Source organism: Danaus plexippus, unplaced genomic scaffold (genome assembly GCF_018135715.1).
Source record: "Danaus plexippus unplaced genomic scaffold, MEX_DaPlex mxdp_42, whole genome shotgun sequence".
NCBI classification, from domain to species: domain Eukaryota; kingdom Metazoa; phylum Arthropoda; class Insecta; order Lepidoptera; family Nymphalidae; genus Danaus; species Danaus plexippus.
This window is the reverse complement of record NW_026869862.1, coordinates 238,135-261,297: the sequence shown is the minus strand read 5'-3', so window position 1 is coordinate 261,297 and position 23,163 is coordinate 238,135. Positions and strand designations below refer to the sequence as shown.

The 23,163-nt window shown below is 35.1% G+C and overlaps 1 protein-coding gene across 1 annotated transcript; it reads left to right on the top strand.

The window, feature by feature from the left end:
• The first annotated feature begins 2,664 nt into the window (after positions 1 to 2,664).
• On the top strand, positions 2,665 to 7,152 carry LOC116767019 (uncharacterized). Its single transcript, XM_032657163.2, has one exon. The coding sequence runs from the start codon at positions 2,665 to 2,667 to the stop codon at positions 7,150 to 7,152; it is 4,488 nt and encodes a 1,495-aa protein (XP_032513054.2).
• Positions 7,153 to 23,163: the final 16,011 nt, after the last annotated feature.

The window sequence follows — 23,163 nt, the reverse complement described above, 5'->3', positions numbered from 1 at the left end:
GTATTACAGATGAACATTAATTCAGGAATCATGTTTTGTATGCAATACTGAACTGAAATGCAAATTATTTTATGAAAGCAAAATTCACTTCCATAATGCAAGATTTCAGAAACACGCAAAAGAAACTTATATATCACAAGAACAAAATTATATTCATAAGAATAACGGGAAAAAATTAATAAATAAATAAGCTCTTATTAATGTAAATTAGGCCATGACACACGAACACCCACAAACAAATAAATATCAATATATATTGATATGAAATATTTAAAACACACGTCCGTCCCAATATGTTCATATAGCACAAATTTCACTCTCAATTCATAGTGAAACATCACCTTCATAGATTTATGTTTCCCTGGTACGATAGTATGAGTTGCGGTACGAGACCAGTAAAAAAAATTTACTTTCGAAGCGGGCATTTCTTTTTCTATAAATAATAAGGCACTAAGTTCGTACAGCCACTTTCGTCTCTCTACTTCGAAATATACACTTAATCAATTTTGACTAAAATTTACTGAAAAAAAAACATATATAACGGCGTAGTTCTTATTATTCAAAAAACTAATAATTGTCGGTAGTTGAAATAATCAGGTGTTAGCCGCATAGCCACCTGCGTAGCCACCTGTGTAAGTGTAGTCACAACAATGTTGGTCTACAATTAAGACTAAAGTCATTGATGACGTCAGTTATGCTGGCGTCACTCTTTTTAAAAACCACGGCCTGGACCGTACTTCGACATATACTCGTATGTATTTTCTGATTAGAAAATATGTATATGATTTCATTTTCATCTCGTCTGTCAATTGATCATGGTTGCTTGCTACAAAGGAATCACCAGAACTTCGAAAATTGGTCACGTTTGTTTCATAGTGCGGGAACCAGGACTTCATAAGTCTGAAGGAGTTGTACAATATGTTTCATGATTGCTGTGAAAAGTAAAACTTTATTGACCTGACTACAGTTACGTATAAATACATAATATGGGACTCACGTTTTTGATAACGTTGCATACTAGGAGAACAGACTTAAGTATTCTGATTTGTATACAATACTGATACGACTACCCACTGCTCTTAGTTTTCAAGATATGTATGTAAGGCAGACTTTTAAGATTGACAAAATATATTGTTACAAAATGTATGTCTAAGAAAATCTCAGAAGAAAAAAATTGTTTTTTACATTAGTTTTCAGTAAGCCTGATACAATTGCCCTTTATGCTCTCTGATTTTAGATATCTTAGTTTGATTTAATTTTGAAAACGGGAATTCCTTTCTTCATGATAGCCGACACTAAAATATAGTTTCGCCTTAGTTCGTGCATGCATGTTTGTCACAACGTCTGCACTATTAACCCTTTGAAATGCATATTTGTATGTTTATCGTAGAACCAATTCTCTGGGTTTTCGTAGCATCCCCGTAGCAAATTGTGTAATAGTATTCTGTAGCTTTATGAACACCTGGTACTTCATAATCCTACTACTATTATAAAGGCGAAAGTTTGTAAGTATGGATGTATGGATGTTTGTTATTCTTTCACGTAAAAACTACTGAATGGATTTGAATGAAACTTTACCACAATATAGCTTATACATCAGAATAACACATAGGCTACAATTTTTGAGGTTTTTAATGTGAGGTCGTAAAAAAAAACACATTTTTTGCGCTTACATTGCAAACGCTGACTGAATCCTACAAGATAGATCAAAACAATTTACTACAGTATTGTACAATTTAAAAAGGTCTATGTATGGTATATGTTTATCTCTTAGGAATAACCCACAATAACCATTTTTTATCCTTTACTTTGTACGAGAAATAATGGCTTATTTACGAAGCGATTTTAAGCAATACAGTATTAATCCTTATCCAATTAAGTATCTTAAATACATTGTGCATTTAATAAAGATCAATATGGCTTTTTACAGCATGTAAATTAAATAAATATTTTCGAAGATATCACAGATTTAAAATGCAGAGTCATAGCAATTTCGGCGATAAATACCGTTTCGGTGATAAATACCGGCAGCGGCGCCAGGCGAACGGGGCGTGGGGGAGCGGGGTAGGTGCGGTGGGGAAGAAGTGGCTCATCGCTGAGTGCGCGACCCGAACGCGGGCAGACGCGTGAGGGCAGACGTCGTTGACGGTTGTGTCCGTTTTGCGAATTTTCAAGGCACTAGCGATTTGATAAAAACGTATGGTCGCCTACTTTAAGTAATATAGGCCTAAGGTTAGTTATTGCCAGGTTTCTTTTTGGTTAGAAGTTACACGTACAAAAAGATACTTCATTTTTACGAATTACTTCATTGATGATTCAATTACTATATAGATAGGTTACTTACAGTTAATTATAACAAATTATATAAATAGGTTAATTATATAACGAATTACTTCATTGATAATTCAATTACTATATAGATAGGTTACTTACAGTTAATTATAACAAATTATATAAATATGTTAATTATAACGAATTACTTCATTGATAATTGAATTACTATATAGATAGGTTAATTAAATAGGCAAGGATTGCATTAAAGTACAATCATAACAATAACTACCGTACTGTATTTTTTGGAAGTATAGAAACAACACGTACTTAAGAATTATGCCGCGAAAGCGTAAGTCTAATCTTTCCCAAAGCTCTAATAAAGCTCGAACTATGAAAGTAGCTAGACTTAACGAGACGTTTCCACAAGCCGAACTGCAAAGGCTTAAACAAGCAGAGCGTGAGGCAGCTCAAAGAGCTGCTGAGACACCAGAGCAGTCCCAAGATAGACGTCGACAGCATGCTGAGTATCTAGCATCTCAACGGGCTGCAGAGACACCCGAACAGTCTCAAGCTCGGCGTCTTCAGCAAGCGACTTACATAGGGTCCCAAAGAGCTACTGAAACTGTTGAAGCTGCTGAAGCTCGCAGATGCGCTGTTGCTGAAAGGGCACAACAGCGACGATTAATATTTACAAGAAACGCGTGGGGAGTATTTGATAAAGCTGCATTTGAGTACGATGAAACTCTTGATTACGAAAGCCACAAGCTTATAAAAATAGAAGCGATGAATAAAGAATGCAGATTTTGCGGTGCTCTTAAATGGAAAGAGGAAGCTGCAGGCATGTGTTGTTCGGGAGGAAAAGTAGTTCTTCCTTCAATAGACGAGCGTGTTGAACCTCTTAAAGAACTTTTTTCAAATGAAACAGATGAGTCTCGCCGTTTTTTAAAAAACATAAGAAAATACAATACATGCTTCCATATGACATCTTTTGGAGCTGATAACATTGTGTCGATGCCAGGATTTTGCCCGACTTTTACAATCCAAGGGCAAATATACCACACAATTGGCTCTTTGCTTCCTGCTGCTAATACGCAACCAAAATTTTTGCAAGTTTATTTCATGGGTGATGAGGAAGCACAAGTTGATAGGCGTTCTGAGTACGTACCAGGTGTGGAAAGAAACACAGTTCAAAAAATACAAAAAGTTCTACATGATCACAACGTTTTAGTGCATGAATTTAAAATGGCTAAAGATAGAGTGACTAGCGATAATTACAAGGTCGTGATACACCCAGATCGTGTACCACGTGGTGAACACGAAAGACGATTCAATGCCCCGACCACAAACGAAATAGCTGCCGTAGTAGTTAGTACTGAACAAACTGCGTCTCGGGACATTGTTATTCAGGCGCACGATGGCCGGCTTACTAGAGTTCCGGACACTCATAGATTTTATGATGCTCTCGAGTACCCGATAATTTTTTGGAAAGGACAAGAGGGGTACAGTTTTGATATTCCTCAGACAAACCCAGTTACAAAACAGCCTATACCGAACAAAAAAGTGTCGTGCAAAGACTTTTATGCATATCATATGATGGTACGTCGCAACAATTTTAATTTATTGCTTCGATGTAGGCTTCTCTTGCTTCAGTTTTTGGTGGACATGTATGTCAAAGTGGAGAGTGAGCGCTTAAGGTTTATTGCTTTAAACCAAACAAAACTGCGAGCAGAAAACTATATACATTTACAAGACGCGGTCAGGAATGATGCGGATTTAGATCCAAACAATTTGGGTCAATTGGTAATACTCCCATCGTCATTTGTAAATAGCCCGAGATATCTTCATGAGTACACGCAGGATGCGTTCACATACGTGCGTAACTACGGGAGGCCTGATCTGTTTATTACAATGACATGTAATCCCGCTTGGCCAGAAATTACTAAAGAGCTCATTCCAGGTCAAAATGCAACAGACAGACATGACTTAACAGCCAGGTTATTTAAAATAAAAGTACAAAAATTGGTTGCTCTACTTACAAAAGGTAAAATATTTGGAGATATGAAGTGTTTCATGTACTCGATCGAGTGGCAAAAAAGAGGTCTGCCTCACGTGCACTTACTGCTGTGGTTGACGGAAAAATTACGCCCCAACCAAATTGATGAAGTCATAAGTGCGGAGATACCAAATCCAGAAAGTGATCGAAAACTCTACGATACTGTAACCAAAAATATGATTCACGGTCCCTGTGGTGCACTAAATCCGTCATCACCATGCATGAAAGAAGGAAAATGCACCAAAAAGTATCCAAGGGCGCTTTTGAAAGATACTCAAACTAACGACAAAGGCTATCCTTTGTACAGGCGTAGAACACCAGGAGATGGCGGCCGTACGATAACTCTAAAAACCCGAGGTGGAACACAGGAAGTATTGGTTGACAATAGCTGGATTGTCCCATATTCTCCTCTTCTGTCTAAAATTTATAACTGTCACATAAATGTAGAGTTCTGCAATACGGTACAGGCGATAAAATATATTTGTAAATATATAAACAAAGGCAGCGACCAGGCTATTTTTAACATTCGACAGCAAGGGAATGTTAATATTGACCCGAGAGATGAGGTGCAAACGTATCGAGCCGGTAGATATGTTAGTAGTAACGAAGCAGCGTGGCGGATCTTGGGTCTGCCTCTGCATGAAAGACACCCAACAGTCACTCACCTTGCGGTTCATCTGCCTAATGGTCAGCGGATTTACTTCACTGAAAACAATTTTAGAGAGAGAATGGCCGCACCACCTAAGACGACACTAACTGCATTTTTCCTGCTTTGCCAAAATGACGCATTTGCAAAAACATTACTTTATGTTGACGTACCCCGCTACTATACATGGAACGTGTCGTCGAAAGAATGGAAACGTCGTTTACAAGGCACACCTGTCGACGGCTGGCCAGGTGTGAAGGCAGGAGATGCTCTTGGGCGCATTTACACAGTGCATGTTAGTAACTTCGAATGTTACTGTTTGCGAATGCTGCTGAATGTAGTACAGGGCCCCACTAGCTTTTTGGATCTTAAAACAGTTGACGGCCAAGAACTTCAAACTTTTCGACAAGCGTGTGAGAAGTTGGGGTTGTTGGAAGATGACAACCACTGGGATGCCACAATGGAAGAGGCAGTGCTGTGTCGCTCTCCTTCGCAAATAAGAGAACTATTTGCAATATTGATATGCACTTGCGGTTTATCCAATCCTCTTCAACTATGGGATAAGTATAAATCTGCATTATCGGAGGATATCTTGCAAAGATTTGAAAGGATGGATCAAGTCAACAATGATCTATGTTTCAATGAAGCACTGAGACATATAGAGGACAAAATAATAACGATTTCCGGTAAGAAATTGTCTGACTTCGGTATGCCTACACCAGAGCGTCGAGGAGAGTTGTCGACCGATTTGATCAAAGAGCTAAGCTACGATATTGCTTTATTAGACGCTCAGGTCAGCGAAACTGAACCACGCCTGCTACCCGAACAAAAAAACATTTATAACAAAATATTACAACGAGTTGAGCTTGACAAAGGCGGCCTTTTCTTTCTTGACGCCCCGGGCGGTACAGGTAAAACATTTTTGCTTAATTTGCTTCTAGCAAAAATTCGTAAGGACCGTAAAGTTGCATTAGCGGTGGCTTCCTCTGGGATCGCTGCAACATTGCTGAGCGGTGGACGAACGGCACATTCGGTTTTTAAATTACCTCTTAATCTGGCGAGCGAAGAAACCCCAACGTGCAACATCAGTAAGAGCAGTGCCCGTGGCGCCCTCTTGCAACAATGTATGCTGATCGTGTGGGACGAGTGCACTATGTCACACAAACGCGCCATTGAGGCGCTTGATCGCTGTCTACAAGATATTCACAGCAATCGAAAGTTGATGGGTGGTGTGGTAGTGTTATTGGCAGGGGATTTTAGACAGACTTTACCTATTATCGAGAGAGGCACTGCAGCAGATGAAATTAACGCATGTCTAAAAGCCTCATATCTGTGGTCTAAAGTTGAAAAGCTTTATCTTACCACTAACATGCGAGTCCAGTTATTCAGCGATGTCGAATCAGGAGCATATGCTCAAAAACTGCTAGAAATTAGTGAAGGCCACCTAAACACCGACCAAGTAGGTATGGTTCTTTTCACACAGCAATTTTGTCATGCTGTGGAGACAGAAAACGAACTTATTGAACAAGTTTTTCCGAATCTGCAACAAAATATTCTTGACGAAAATTGGTTGTGTGAAAGAACCATATTGGCACCAAAAAATCAGATTGTTGCGAAAATAAATAAAAACATCTTGGCCGAAATAAACAGCGAAACATCAGTGTATAATTCCATTGACACAGTTATGTCATCCGATGACACTACAAGTTATCCCGTAGAGTTCCTAAACTCTTTAGAGTTGTCCGGGGTGCCATCACACAAGTTGGAATTAAAGGTAGGTGTACCCGTTTTGTTAATGCGTAACCTGGATGCGCCAAGATTATGCAACGGTACTCGGTTGCGAGTTACCGAATTAGGAAGGCATATAGTGAAGGCTACAATTTTAACTGGAGAAGCCAAGGGAGACAATGTTCTTATACCGCGCATCCCAATCATACCCAACAACTTGCCATTCAATTTTAAACGCCTGCAGTTCCCATTAAAAGTCGCATTTTCAATGACGATCAACAAATCGCAGGGTCAAACCTTGAAGGTAGCAGGCCTACATTTGGGCACGCCATGTTTTTCTCACGGTCAGCTCTATGTGGCTTGCTCACGTGTTTCTAAAGCGAAGAATCTGCATGTTTATGCTGAAGGAAAAAGATCATTAAATGTAGTTTATAGGAGCATACTGCAGTAGCTACCTATAGGCCTATGATTAGGGCTCTGCAGTGCTTAGTTACCGTATTTCTTACTTATTACTAGACTAGACGGGACGAACCTGAAGTCCACGCGAACGAAGTCGCGGGCAAAAGCTAGTACGCAATAAACGTGACTTGAAACTACGGTTCACAATTTGTTTTTAAATTTAAACTTATTTTTTAAAGGAACGTGCATTATCCAGTAAAAAGTAAATAAAAGTAAAGATAGACAGGTAGTTTTATAAAGTAAAGGCAGAAATAAAAAACCATCTCTTATTTACTCATTAAATATTTCATACTTCATGTATGATTAAAAAATAAAAAATTAAAAATTAAATAATTAAAAACAAAATAAAAAAACAAAAAATTAAATCCATACTATATACTATATACTATTATACTATATACTATTTTACTATATACTAATATTTTATCATTATTATTATTGCTGTTATTATTATTATTATTATTATTATTATATTATAAATGCGATAGTAACTCTGTCTGTGTGTCTGTTACGCTTTCACGCCTAAACCAGTGAACCGATTTTGATGAAATTTGGTATTTATGGCAAAAAATGGGGGAATGGGTAAAAAGAGGGGATGACTGTTCGTATGGAAAATCGTCATTTTTGAAGATATAACAGTGAACCTTTGTATTTAGACACTTTATTAGGAATGAAAGAACATAGGCTACTTTTTATTGCGAAAATTGGGGTAAAAACAGGTGATGAATGTTCGTATGGAAAATTGTCATTTTTAGAAATATAACAGTGAAACTATGTATTTAGACACCGCTTGTGTCGCTCTTAGTCTGACCCCTCACCCCAGACCCGTCCGGTATGGTAGTACATACCTGCCGGTAAAGCCCTGGGGATCACTGGAGCATTCAAGCCCCCCACCACCACAAGTTGACAGCCCCCGGGGGATCGTCGAATTAACCTACCCTAATCTACAATCATGTAATAAAGTGATGAAATACACATGTATTTCATCACTTAATATTTTCAACCCGACCCAAAAAAAAAAAAGATATAAATTTAATAAAACTCATCTGTCCCATATCGGTTTTTTTTTTTCAATCTATAGTGTAAAATCACCCGCAAAGATCTATGTTCTCCTGGTAAGGTGATATGAGTAGCGTTGGAGCTACGAGAAATAAAAAAATCTTTTTAACTTGCAAAGCTGGGAAATAACGATATTATTTTTAGACAAATGCCTTTAGTTTGTGAAGTCTATTTCGAGTCTCCACTTTCTTAACTACTAGATTTGGGAATAACTCCTTTTTGCTGATTCGCCTGAAACTAACCGAAAAAATCTATCGCTTTGATGAACATTAATTAATAAATAAATTATTATTATTTTTCTGATTTCTTTATTTAGAATAACAATAAAATACATTTTTTTAATTCTGTTTTTCTGCCTCTTATACATTAAATTAATCATTATTGTTTTGGATTAATTTTCTCGTTCTTTTTAAAACAAAACAAAACATAGTTCAAGTCAGGTTTATTTCATAATATAATGTACCAGGTATTCATAACGCTCCAGAGTACTGTGCTACGATTTGATACGAGATTTTTATGTAAAATTAAAAAAAAAGTATATTGATCTCACTACAGATTAATACATCACATAGTATGGGAGTCACGTTCTTGATAGCGTTGCATACTAGAAGATCAAATTTAAGTATTCTGGTTTAATTATTAGGACGGCCCACTGTGGCTAATGTTCAATATAAATAAAGGAGGCTTTTAAGGTATACATAATATGTAGTTACAAAATGTATTCCTAAGAAGTTTAAAAAACTTTTTGTTTTACATTTTCTTTCAATAATCGGAACAAGAAAAATGATTTAACTTATAGTCTTCTACACGGAATTATAATTGTAAGATATTGAAAATCTTCATAAAAGAAAATGATGTGTTTAAAGTTAAACATTTTTCTTCTTTTAATTTAAGGTTTTAGGAATTTTAATAGCGTACAAATAGTTTTAAAGAAACAAACTATAATTTAATGACATTAGCATTTGAAAGTGCTGAGAAATCCTAATGAACAAGAGGAAACAAACAAGTAAATAAAAGTTAAATACAATGGAAGTAAGTAAGGAAGGAGTAATATATACATATAATATATAAAAAATATATATATATAAATAATTCCATGTAAAGTTTCCTACAGAAACCTGGCTTATGGCCATGATTTCAAAATACTCATCTCAACAAGTCATCTCTAACAGTCCAGTCACAACTAACTAATTCTCAGTTAAGAATATTTGACTGTATAGAAAAACTGATATTTATAAAAATCAAGTATTGTTTCTCACACTTTCGTAGCAAACAAATAAATAATATACATTTATAAAAAATTTGATAATGTAAAATAATTTAAAATGTCCTTCCGACGTAAACTGACTAAAAATAGACGTGTGGCACTCGGAGACTGCCGCGGTAAAGCTATTGCATAGCATTTTATCAACTTATGCAATTATAATTATATTTTTATTTTATATATGCAGTATTTTTTTTCTTTGTTCTTTTTTTCTTTGGAGATGCCGTAACTTGTGCTATCTATTTCAATAAAATCGTAATAAAATAATATAATGATACGTGTCAGTGACGAGTGCTCATTGCTCGGATGTGTATTCTTTAGTGTGATGCCACTACTGTATTTATATCACAAGCTTCTCGTCAGCAAGTCTAATAACACGTGATGTCACGTAATTATTTTTTTATAATTTTAACACCATATATATATGTACATATACATACACGATAAGGTCTAACTAGTTGCGGGCTTGAACTTACTCGTGGACGAAGACAAAAAGCACCTAGCGTTGTGTGTGAAAGAGATAGAATCAGTCGTGAGCAGTTAGCAGCTAGTTAGCCCTCATAGTGTAGTCGCACGCACACATACACCGTGCCGAAGATTGCCAAACTGAAACGACGTTCGATGTTAGGAGTTAGAAATTTTCGCTACGGAATTTCTGAATTCGGTCTCCGCGCTCAAGGCCCGCGATAGAAGCTATGCAATAAAAGGTTTAAAAGGTCTTGTACACTAGAATTTAAAAAAGACCAGGAATTCTTAAGAGTTAAGTACAATCCATGAAGAGATTGTTACAAAATTGCTAGGAAGAGTATATTTCCCCTTTTTTGATAAAAAAATATATTTCATTGTAACATAAAAATATAATGAAATCTTAAAAAACAATCAATTCGTTAGATAAATAAATTTTTGAAATAGGCATTCTACATAAATATTGGGTTACAAACCATATATACATACATACATTCTCATATAGTACTTTTAACTGTCAGTCCTTACATTGGTCTTACCATTATAATTTGATTTATTTCATTTGATATATACCCACACATAGACATAGGCATGAACAGAAATATATAATAAGTTGCAATAAATATGTATCATTAACAAGACATTGTCAGACCCCTTATAAAAAATTAAATAAAAAAATAAAATGTAATATTCTTTTGTTTTTTTATGTTCCGATAATAAATTTAAAGCGAATTCCGAGTCTCCAGGCAGAATAAATATTAAAAAATACTGCGAAACTATAGAGATCTCGTGTATTGTATAATATGAAGTAGTATGAATTCAAGCAATATGCAACGATCTGCTACAAGAATGCTACGGAAACAAAGAGAACATTGGATAATGACCTTATGTTATACTGACAACGGTCAGTGAATGAAAAAAATTAACAAAACTAAGAACTTTGTCTAGTTGTAATGCTTGAGCTACTTTTTTCTTGCTTACCAGAAATATAGGCGTCAAGTTTAATGCGAAATGTACTTATAGGTCGAAAATGGCCCGAAATAATTTGAGAAAAGTGTAATACGGCCATGCCGCTTTTTTATTTTTGCTTCACTTGGCGGTTCACTATCGTACCAACAGGTTAATTTTACATTTCATTTTTCAGACAATATCGACTTTTATCTATAGTAACAAAATAGTTTTAAATCCAATTACCACTTCAATAAGCAAATATATACATATGTACAAAATTTCTAATTAATTAATGTCGGTTAGGTATGAGTGTTCATATTGTATCATATCGGTTTCGGTTTAAAGACATTTATTTCTCATAAAGAACACAAAAGTTCACTTATAATAAGAAATCACAATAATTTTGCTTGAGGGTACATTTAAAAGTCTGCCTTATGAATTATATACAGTAAAATGAAATGTTGCGGGTAGTTATATTAGACAAACATGTTTAGGTAGGGGTTACATTAACTTATAAATTATTTTGCACATATTCCATTACACGTTTTTTGAATATAGGAAAACTCTTGCTATTAATGATTAAGTCTGATAATTTATTATAAATTTGAACTCCTTCAAATAAAATGTTTTTCTTTCCATAGTTGGTTTTGGTTTTTGGAAGTTCTAGTTTATTACGTTTTCTAGTGTGGTATGTATGTGTTTTTTTTATGAAAGTGTAATTGTAAATGTGTTTTATTTGTTATTATTTTTCTAATCAACATGCAGGTTTTTAAAGTGTATAATTGATTTATATTAAGAAATTTTGTTTTTTTTTTTTATATAATTCATCATATTTATAAAGAACTTTAATAATTTTATTTTGTAAAGTTTGTAATGACTTTATGTTAGACTTCGCAGCAGTTCCCCATATTTCAATAAGATATTCGATATGAGGTTTTACTAAAGAATTATAAATAATAGGACGAATTGTATTAGGTATACATAAGGAAATTCTACGTAGTGCTCCTATCAAAGGGGATATTTTATTTTTGAGATGATCAATATGATATTGCCAGGTTAACTTGCTATCCATTATAAGACCTAAATATTTTTCATGATCAGTTTTATTTATTGGCTCGTTAAAAATTGTTAGTTGGTCATGATTTGGTATATTTTTATTTTTAGGCGCGAAGATCATATATGATGTCTTTTTGGTATTAATAGTTAATAAATATCTCAAGTCTATCCTACGACGATCCCTATGTACACTACGGGGTTCTGAAACCTTCGCACAAATCGGTAGATTTAAAATTCTCTCTTTATATAAAAGAAATGTATGTAATGTATGATTAATTACATACCCACATACATACCCACATGATCACACAGTTTTTAGTCATTGACACGGCCACATAGTCGGATAGTATTATTAATGAAGCACACAGTTACATTTTCCATAACCATGACATTAGAAAATCATAAAGTCTTGGTCGTTGACACACTCTTACGCATCGGTGATATCTGTTGTTATTTTAATAAAACATAAGTTGATTTAATATGGTTACTATGACAACCGACATAAAACCTAATTTTATGACGGTGACGTGTTAATAGAATGAAGATCCAAATCTACCGTACAATCGGATATGATATTAATCGGTAATTTAATGGACCGAATGATTCGTTGTGAATTCGCAATGCGAATGTAAGACACTCCGTCTCTGCTTAATACGAGTACATCGGTGCCTATAACTACCGGAGTATTCAAGAACGTACTCGGTACTTATATTATTTGGTATTTCCGCGCCACCAAAACCACGCAACAGTGGAATGCACGTGTTAGAATATAGTTAAAATATTTTATAAGAAAACTAGATTTACATACATATTTCAAATAAAATAGTTCATTAAACACATAATAACATTTATTTTCTGTTCATTTTAACATTTAACAAAACTATTGTTTTTTTATAAAGAAAAACCATACAATAAAATACACTTATCTCATCTATGTATTTCGCAAAATGGTTTTCACTATATCCAGAACTTTTCGCTTGAAGGTCTGTCCCTTGTTGGTGTCCGACGTGAGAACTGACTTGCCCCAGTGAAGGGCTATGTTTTATAGGTCTTATCCACACCACTCGATATTCAAGATGTTTACTTTTTAATTGTTACAAAATATATATTGAAAATATACATTTTATAAATAACTAAATAATATAAAAATAATAATAGTAATGTTTTGGTAAATGGTATTTGAAAGCGGGTTCCAATTTAAAGGTATACTAAACACATTTGACACGTTACTGGCGACGAACCGCTTTTGTACCTTAGTCTTACTCTTACTCTTTAATAATAATTCCTTCAGTATTAAATCAGATAATATTTTAAATACAATAAATATATTTTTAAGTGTTATTTATACATATAACAGTTATATAACAAAGCTGATTTCAATATAATTGTATACTAAACACTGGTTTGATATATTATTAACGACGCAACACTTTTATAAGTCTTACCCTCACTATTCGATTATTAATCTTTAAATGATAATTTATATAAAAATAGTATCTTCAATAAACATTGTATAAATATAGAACAGTATCCTAACACACGCATGTAGTTTGCATGAAAAATGCTTAGCTAAATCAGAGCTAATTAACGAGATGTATGAACCGGTATCCATTAATACATCTGTCGGGATGCCACCTAGTACCGCCGTAATTACGTCACGATTATTAATGTCAGTTACGACTTCTCGACAAAAATTTACGTTACCCGAGTTCGTTCGTCCTTAAGCAAAACAGTTCGGTTCACTATGACCGACTTTCTTACAGAAGTTACAAGCTACGGATTTAAATTGAAACGAATTAGTCCTTGAGGATTGAAGCAAGTTTCGTGGCTTAGTTTTATTATTGCATGATGCACTCATGTGTCCCCATTTATTATACTCACAGCATTTAATATTTATTTATTTATATATTTATATACCAAGAGAAGAAATAGTTACATAATTAATTATAAAAGACATGTGATGCACAAAGGATAACTTATCTCTTAAAAGAGACCTCTACGAGAAACCTTTTCATAAAGGAAACTACATAAAGAAGCGTGGTGTACATAGGTACAATAAAAAGAGTGAGGGGAAAAAAAATATAGAGATTTATATATAGATAAGCAAACAAAAAAATATATAATAATAGAAAATGTTGATATTATACATACATAGATATATACATAAATATACATATATACAAATAGTATATATAAATATATACAAATAGTATGAATAAATAAACATTACATATCAGAAGGTAAAAGTGACAGAAGATGTCACTTAAGTTAATGTTTAAATGCAGGTGCACTTGGTCTCTCTTTGTAAACAGAAGGTGGGAGTGAGTTCCAAAGCTGTGCACCTTGGACAGAGAACGATTTACGGAAAAATTTTGTATTAAAGGAGGGGATATCGAGAGGCTCCACTATGCTATATTTTGCATATCAGGTTATATATGCCAGAATATAATGATGAAATTTAAGAATACTCCTTGCCATATAGACATCTAATAATTAATTATAACTGGCTATTGGATAATAATAGTATGTAATTTTACCAGACAAACGTTTCGTTATATACTTTTGTTGTTTGACGAATACCATAACGAATACCATATCCCTAAACATAACGAAATTTTTAAGAATGTGCCCTCATATCTTAGAATTTATAAATTAAAAATGCCTATGTGACATACAAACTGTGTGATCATGTGGGTATGTAATTAATCATACATTACATACATTTCTTTTATATAAAGAGAGAATTTTAAATCTACCGATTTGTGCGAAGGTTTCAGAACCCCGTAGTGTACATAGGGATCGTCGTAGGATAGACTTGAGATATTTATTAACTATTAATACCAAAAAGACATCATATATGATCTTCGCGCCTAAAAATAAAAATATACCAAATCATGACCAACTAACAATTTTTAACGAGAAAATAAATAAAACTGATCATGAAAAATATTTAGGTCTTATAATGGATAGCAAGTTAACCTGGCAATATCATATTGATCATCTTAAAAATAAAATATCCCCTTTGATAGGAGCACTACGTAGAATTTCCTTATGTATACCTAATACAATTCGTCCTATTATTTATAATTCTTTAGTAAAACCTCATATCGAATATCTTATTGAAATATGGGGAACTGCTGCGAAGTCTAACATAAAGTCATTACAAACTTTACAAAATAAAATTATTAAAGTTCTTTATAAATATGATTATTATTACTTTAATTACAAAACACAACTGACTTTTCAAAGAAAATAATTAAAACAGTACGACTTCTTGGTAAATCACTTGTTTATTTCCAATTTCACAAAGTAATGCACAATTACATCCAAAAAGGCTCTTTATATAATCTCTCCTCCCCTCTCCTCTCCTCTCCTCCTCGATACATCACACCACTCCACACCTCGCCCGCCGCCAACTCGCCCCTTAGTCAATACAGCTCCTCTTATTTTTTGTTACAGTCGGCCATCCTGGAACAATTGCACCGCAATTGGCGCAAACATTCGATGAGCTTTCCAATAAACCAATAAGATCATCTCTAGTTACCAAGTCATCATCACTACTAGTCTCACTACAGTCTCACTAAAGTCTGGAGCACTACGATATAGTCTAAGAGAATCTGCTGCAACAATTCCCGAAAACTCTTTATAGCCCCTCATTCCTTTAACGCTATCGATTTCATGTCGCCCATTATCAAGAACCTTTTGTACAATGTAAGGCCTAGAATACAACACTCGCAACTTACTATTTACATTCTTAACTTCACTTAACGTGGGCGATTGCTTATAGAGAACTAAAACTCCCTTGTTAAATTTATTCTCAGGTTTACGAAGCTTTTCATATTTTTTTCTTCATAATTATGGCTTTTCGTTTTAATCGCTCGGAAGCATTTTTACGTTTCTCGTCAACCGGCTTAAAATTTTCGTTCCCGATCAAATTAGACATGAGTCGATCTCTATGACTAAACATAATTTCATAAGGGTGATAACCTAGACTTCCGTTAATTATATTTTTGATTCCCCAAACCACATCGGGTATACACTCTGTCCACATGTTAGTATCTATATTACGAGTACGCATAGCATCCAATAATGTACGGTTGTATCGTTCAACCTGTCCATTGGCGCGTGGACATGCTATAGGATTTAAAGTATGGCGAAAATTATGATTAGTTGAAAACATCTTTGAAAATTCTACTAGTAAAAGCCAAATTTCTATCCGATACTACTCTTCTCCGATAACCGAACAAACTAAACATATCTTTTAAAATAAATTACAGCCTCTACGGAATTCATTGTTCTAACAAAAACTTTGAAAAGGAATCTACTATCATTGAAATACATTGATGACCCTTTTTAGTTTTACCAAAAGGCCGGAGATGATCAATGTGAACTAATTCCATAGAAATAGAAGACTTAGGAATGGGATGTAACTCATCACTTCGTTTACCATAATCTCCTTTTGAATATAAACACTCCAAACAATGATTCACATATTTTTTTAATAAAACGAGTCATCTTAGGAAACCAATAATCCGATTTAATTAGTTCCTCACATTGTTTGAAGCCGATATGACCTTTTTGATCGTGAAATTTTTGCATAAACTTCCATCTTGCAAAGGAAGGAACGACGAACTTAGCAGCCCTTTATAGTTTTCCTGTATAATCGTTTATTTTTAATTTATAATCATTTTTAACATCAGTGCAAGCCTGACCTTCTGATAATTGCTTTATTATGCTATTTAATTTATCATTTTTCCGCTGAATAGTCAACTACCAGTCATCAGAAGATATCATATTTATATACCTATCGAACACTTGAGAATACCGAATGTGTTTTGTTGACTTAGCTTCACCTATGTCGGACTGCGACTGAGAGCATCGACATGCGTCATACGTTCTCCTGGTCTATATGCGATCTGGATATCGTATTCCTGGATCGTAAGCCGCCACCTTGCTATACGAAGGATTAAATCCTTTTTGAGCAATGTATACCTTACAGCTGAACAATCGGTAACTATTTTAATTAATTGTCTATAAACATATATACGATTTTTTTTTAAAGAATCAACGACAGCTAACGTCTCAAGTTCATAACTATGATACATACTTTCTTCGAGAGAAGTAACTACTATAATAAAACACTGGTTTTAATTCGCCTTCCGTTTAAAGTTGGAATAAAATTCACGGTACCCCTATTCTACTTGCGTCTTTATGTATCTCACAAGGTAGTAATGGGTCGTATAAAGCCAACACAGGTTTACTATCCTAGATCCATTCAGATTTCTTTTTTGTTAAATCTGTCAACGGCTTCGCTATGATTGCAAATTTATTAATGAACTTTCTGAAGTAACTACACAGTCCCAAAAATTGTCGTAATTGATGTAGATTATTCAGCTTAGAGAAATTCTCCACTGCGTGTATTTTATGATTACCGGTCCTAAAACCATTCGAACTAGTCTCATAACCCAGAAATGAAACTTTTGTTTTAAGGAATGAACACTTTTTAAGGTTTAATTTTAAATCTGCTTTACGCAACTGAGATAGTACCTTTTCTAATAATTTTAAACCATCACATACGCTCGAAGTTGATAATAACATGTCATCCATAAAGGTTACAATTTCATCACTACCCACAAGTTTCACAAATTTTTTTTTTGGGATTACCCTCATGAAAACTGACGAGGCATTGGCTAACCCGAATAGTACCCTCAAATATTCATAAAGACTATCAAGAGTAATTAATGACGTTTTATGCATAGAATCTGCTCTAATTAATAAGTTATGGTAGCCGAAAAATAAGACTAAATTTGTAAAATATTGTTTACCCGACAACTTATTTAATTGGTCATCTATATGAGGCATAGGGAATTTTTCTTTAATAGTAATTCTATTTAATTCCCTGAATCGACACACAATCTACAGTCGCCCTATTTTTTTTTTCGTACTAATATAATCGGAGATGCGTATTGCGAATTCGATTCTCTAATAATACCCCCTTTTATTAAATAATTTACCATTGTCTTTACAACTTCTCTTTCCCTAAGCGCTAATCTATACGGCTTTCGAACTACCGGTTTGTTTGTTTCGAGCTCAATAGCCATTTCACCTAAATTTGTACACCCTATGTCGCCAATATTTTTAGCAAAACAATCCTCATACGACTTTAAAAGATTAATTAACGTTACTTGATCATTATTCTCAATATCACTGACATCAATATTTTCAAATTCATTATAATTATCAGAACACTCTCCTCTCCTCAAAGTAAAGCAGTATGATCTCACCTCTGGGTCCGATATGCATTTTTCACCTCGTTGTTCCTTTTTTTCAATAAATGGTACGGGAACCAATATTGCAGACTCTTATGAAGCCGTTCCCATTTCGTAGCACGGAGCTGGTTACGGCATATACTACGTTACCTCATCCTGAACTGCCTGGGCCTCGTACAGTAATCTCCACAATCGGCGTCACGTATTGTAAATTGAACCAAGTTATCTCCAATCGGTACAGAAGTGTCTTCGACTAATTTTACTCTGTAATAGCTAGTATCATCACACAGGTCGATATTATACAAGTTATTGGGGGTAGTTGTTGCCCTTGATAAGTGAGCGCCACACTGAAACACTTTTAGCGTTATGTCATTTTGATTTACAACGGTCTGGCCTATAATAAGAGAGATATCACCCAAATCGACGTTTGTTACTACAGCAGACGTTTTGACGTGAACCTCGTCGATTGATAATTCAAACTGTACCTCTCCTAATGCTCGAACTGTATCACCGTTAAATCCTTTTAACACTGTATTTGTAGGCATTAGTTTGAGTTTAAGGGCATCAGATGCTCCCTTGAGTAGTTTATTAAGCTCGCTACCAGTATCTAAATAAGCCTTGAAAAAAAAGTTCACTTACCCTCACACTTTTTCTTATACACATCATTCAACTGTGATATCAATTGAACTTTCCTAACAGGATTTGGTTCTACTTCTGTTGAATTACACATGTTCGCCAAGTTCGCCATGTTCGCCAAGTTTACCACACCTGAAACACTTCGTTTATCGGTTAATTTACATGTTGTAGCCACGTGCCCTGTTTCTTTACAGCGATAACAGATCGGTGATTTTTTTGAATATACTCGTACTGTCTTCTGTATGTGATGTGTCGAGGTCCTTCTGCATGTGTTGCTCTTGGTATATTATTTGATTTAGAGGGTAGATATGAATCAAAAGCTGACAAAAATCCTTCATATAACTCATCCGGAGTAGAACACTGAACATTTCTACTCGTTTTTGATCGTACGTAATGTCTTTGATGCTATCCGGATCTCTTCACTTTTATACTTTTTGTTGTAGGTAATCGCACTTCTGATTATTACTTTAATTACAAAACACAACTGACTTTTCAAAGAAAATAATTAAAACAGTACGACTTCTTGGTAAATCACTTGTTTATTTCCAATTTCACAAAGTAATGCACAATTACATCCAAAAAGGCTCTTTATATAATCTCTCCTCCCCTCTCCTCTCCTCTCCTCACCTCACCACACCTCTCCTCACCACACCTCTCCCCTCCTCGATACATCACACCACTCCACACCTCGCCCGCCGCCAACTCGCCCCTTAGTCAATACAGCTCCTCTTATTTTTTGTTATAATATTTTGGCCACGATCGGAATCCAAGACTGATAGAATCAATAACAGGTAGTCTAGGTGGAAAATTTCACAAACCCATTTCAAGCCCTCGATTATATCTACTGGTTTTGTCGATTGGTTGAACTATCCAAAAGCCGCGACAGTGGGTCAATTAATTTAAATAAATTAATTATCTTTGACCTCAACAGGGACCTAGAGCGGACCTAGAGCGACATTGAAAATAGTTACGAGTTTGGATTAAGTCTCTACTCAAAGAAGCTGGTATTGAAGCTTCTAGCAGATCTGTAAGATCTTCAGTAGCTTCCCTTAACTGAATGGAATACTTTTCAAAAGATACAATTTAAAAACTGGAAAATGGAGGCAAGATCCTTTAGAAGATACTTCAAAAGAGTTGTTTTAAATCAGTCACAGTAAAATACAAAAGCTTAGCTGTCAAGCTATTTTGATTGTATTCCATAAATCAAATTGTTATTAAAATAAATTATTGTATTCCAATAATTTAATTTTTATTGGACACATTATAGCAAGGTCATAATATTTATGACCAGGTGATAACAAACACGTCACTCAAGATGGATTCCGGATGTCAACATGTAACAATAATTGAGAGTTTTAACTAACACTAAAACTTACCTATTATTTTTCCTTAAGACATCCGGAATCCAGGTAATTTCTACCTGGTTCATCTCGAGTATGTATAATGAATTAAGAATTATCAATTTGTTAAAATGTGCAAATTTCCTCCCGCCAAATTCACATTAGAGAGCAGCACTTGCACCGGAAGGGAGTGAAAACTGGACTAAAAGGCTAAAAAGACAGGTGCTTGACTCAAGATGGATTCCGGATGTCTTAAGGAAAATAAAAGGTAAGTTTTATTGTTACTTAAAACTCTCTATTATATTCAGGGATATATAACATGATATGCAAAATACAGTATAGTGGAGCCTCTCGATATATATATATGCCCTCCTTTAATACAAAATTTTTCAGTAAATCGTTCTCTGTCCAAGGTGCAAAGCTTTGCAACTCATTCCCACCTTCTGTTTACAAAGAGAGACCAAGTGCACCTGCATTTAAACATTAACTTAAGTGACATCTTCTGTCACTTTTACCTTCTGATATGTAATGTTTATTTATTTATACTAGTTGTATATTTTTAACGAACTAATAATTCTTTTAACAAAATATTTGTGTAATCACTTTATATCACTTTAAACATTGATTTAGTAATTTAACACGTTTTGACTTATACTGTTTTACAAAGTTTCGTTGCAGCTCTTGATCCAACTGATGACAACTGATGTAACGAGCTCTCGTCAGTTTGCAGCCATTATTATAGTCTCGATTGTCTATGGTGGGAGCAACCGGTGGCGGGGGATGGGGGCAGATTTAGTTCGTCAACACGGCCTCTCCTGACAAGGCAGCGTCCTCGCGGCTACCCTGCTCAGCTGTGGTTTGTTCTTCGTAGGAATCGGATTCACAGCTCTCAAAGAATGCTGCGCAAGCGTCGGGGGTCCACTCACCTTTCCAAGGTACTACGTACTCGGCAGCCGCTTGTGTTACCTTGCCATAAGAGTTTGAGAGTAAGGTAAGCTCATAGCGGTTGTTTGCTAGCGCTTTGGTGACGCGGTATGGACCCCTCATGCCACTGTCCAACTTTCCTGCTCTTTGAGATTGTTTTATAACATAAACTAAATCATTAACCTTATATCTCCTAGGCGTATTGCGGTATTTATTTCCGTAGGCGTCCTGAAGTTCTCGATTTTTATTCAAATTGGTTTCAGCCGTTTGTCTTCTTAATTCACGCCATGCTTCGCGATTAGGCGTGGATCCCTCTATCGTTACATCCTTAATAAGGGAATTGATTAACGGTGTAGTCGCCTCCGTGTCAATGAGTAAGTTTAATGCTGAATACGAAGTAGAGGCATGTTTAGTTATATTCAAAGTTAATTGAACCTTCCATAGAACTTGTGACCAATGTGCAGACTTCAGTTTTATTTCTACTCTAATCATATTTAATACGGTGCGGCAGTACCTCTCAACCTGGCCATTAGACTGGCGCATTTCGGGAGTAATTAAGTGCATCTCAATGCCATATTCTATTAGAAAGGTATTAAAATCCGCGCTGTCGAACATTCGACCCCTATCACAAACGAGTAACCGTGGTGTACCGAAGATACCTATTGCGTTAGTTATAATTCGTTTTAATTCGGATGAATCTTGTTTACGCATTGGGAACATTAAACAAAATTTGGTAAAAGCGTCTATTAAAATTAAAAAGTAATTATAACCGTCGGATTCCGGCAGCGGTCCTAAAGAATCGACATGTATCGTGTCAAATGGGATTGAAGGTTTTTCCCACGATGTAATTGGCTGGAGTGGCGCACGTGGTACCATTTTATATGTTAAACAATTTACACAATGTAAAATATACTTTTTAGTAAAACTATGCAATCCGGGGAACCAAAAATGCATCAAAATTAAATTTACTGTCTTTTCATAACTCAGACGCTGGTGTTCGTCGTGAAAAACACGTAGTAGGCTAAGCCTGTAAGCTTTGGATACATAATATAAAAGTCGCGACTGCTCACCTTTGACATCATATTTGTTATACAACATGTCATTTTTCTTTTTGTATCGGGTATCGTCCAATTGACCATCATTAAGCTTTTCTAATAAGACTGCTATCTCGTTGTCAGCGGATTGTGCAATTTGGGCCCACGTTTTAGGTTTAACCGGAGTACATAGATTAACAGGATTCCTACTGAGGTAGTCAGCATCAGACATCATTGTACCCTTTCTATATTCTAAAGTGAAGTCATAATCTTGAAGATATATCCACCATCTGGCTACTCTGGGTTGTAAGTCCTTTTTGTTTTGCGTTAACTTAAGTGCATTGCAATCGGTAACTATTTTAAAATGCTTAGCAATCAAGTATTGGCGGAAATGCTGTAGTGCTCTTACTACTGCAAGGGTTTCCAGCTCATAAGAGTGGTACTTTGGTTCTGCTCCTACTGTGACCCGGCTGTAATAAGCAATGACGCGTTTACACTTCCCGAGATCCACCTGTAGTAGAACCGCTCCATAGCCTTGAGAACTAGCGTCTGTATGAAGTTCAGTTTCTAACTGCGGATCGAAAATTTTTAAAATCGGTTCACTCGTTAAAATTTTAATTATTTCCTGCCTTGCTTTTTCTTGTTGAATTCCCCAATTAAATTTAGTATTCTTGCGAGTTAGTGCAGCGATGCAGGCTGTTTTATAAGAGTAACCACATATATATCGACGGAAATAGCCCGCTAAGCCTAAAAATTGTCTAAGCTGTTTGACGTTCTGTGGCTGTGGTGATTAAACCAACGCTTTTATTTTATTCTCGCTTGGCCTTACCTGACCATTGCCAATGATTCTACCAAGATATTCAACTTCTGGAGTTAAAAATGTACACTTTCGAATATTCACCGAAAAGCCAGCATCGGTGAGCGTCTTTAGAACGGAATCGAGTAATTTTAAACCTTCATTGATGTCATTGAAGTCTCAGTAAGTTTAACTCGATACTTAAAAAT

Excerpts from the sequence above, each read along its gene's own strand:
- LOC116767019 (XM_032657163.2), top strand. The coding sequence starts at position 2,665 with ATGAAAGTAGCTAGACTTAACGAGACGTTTCCACAAGCCGAACTGCAA.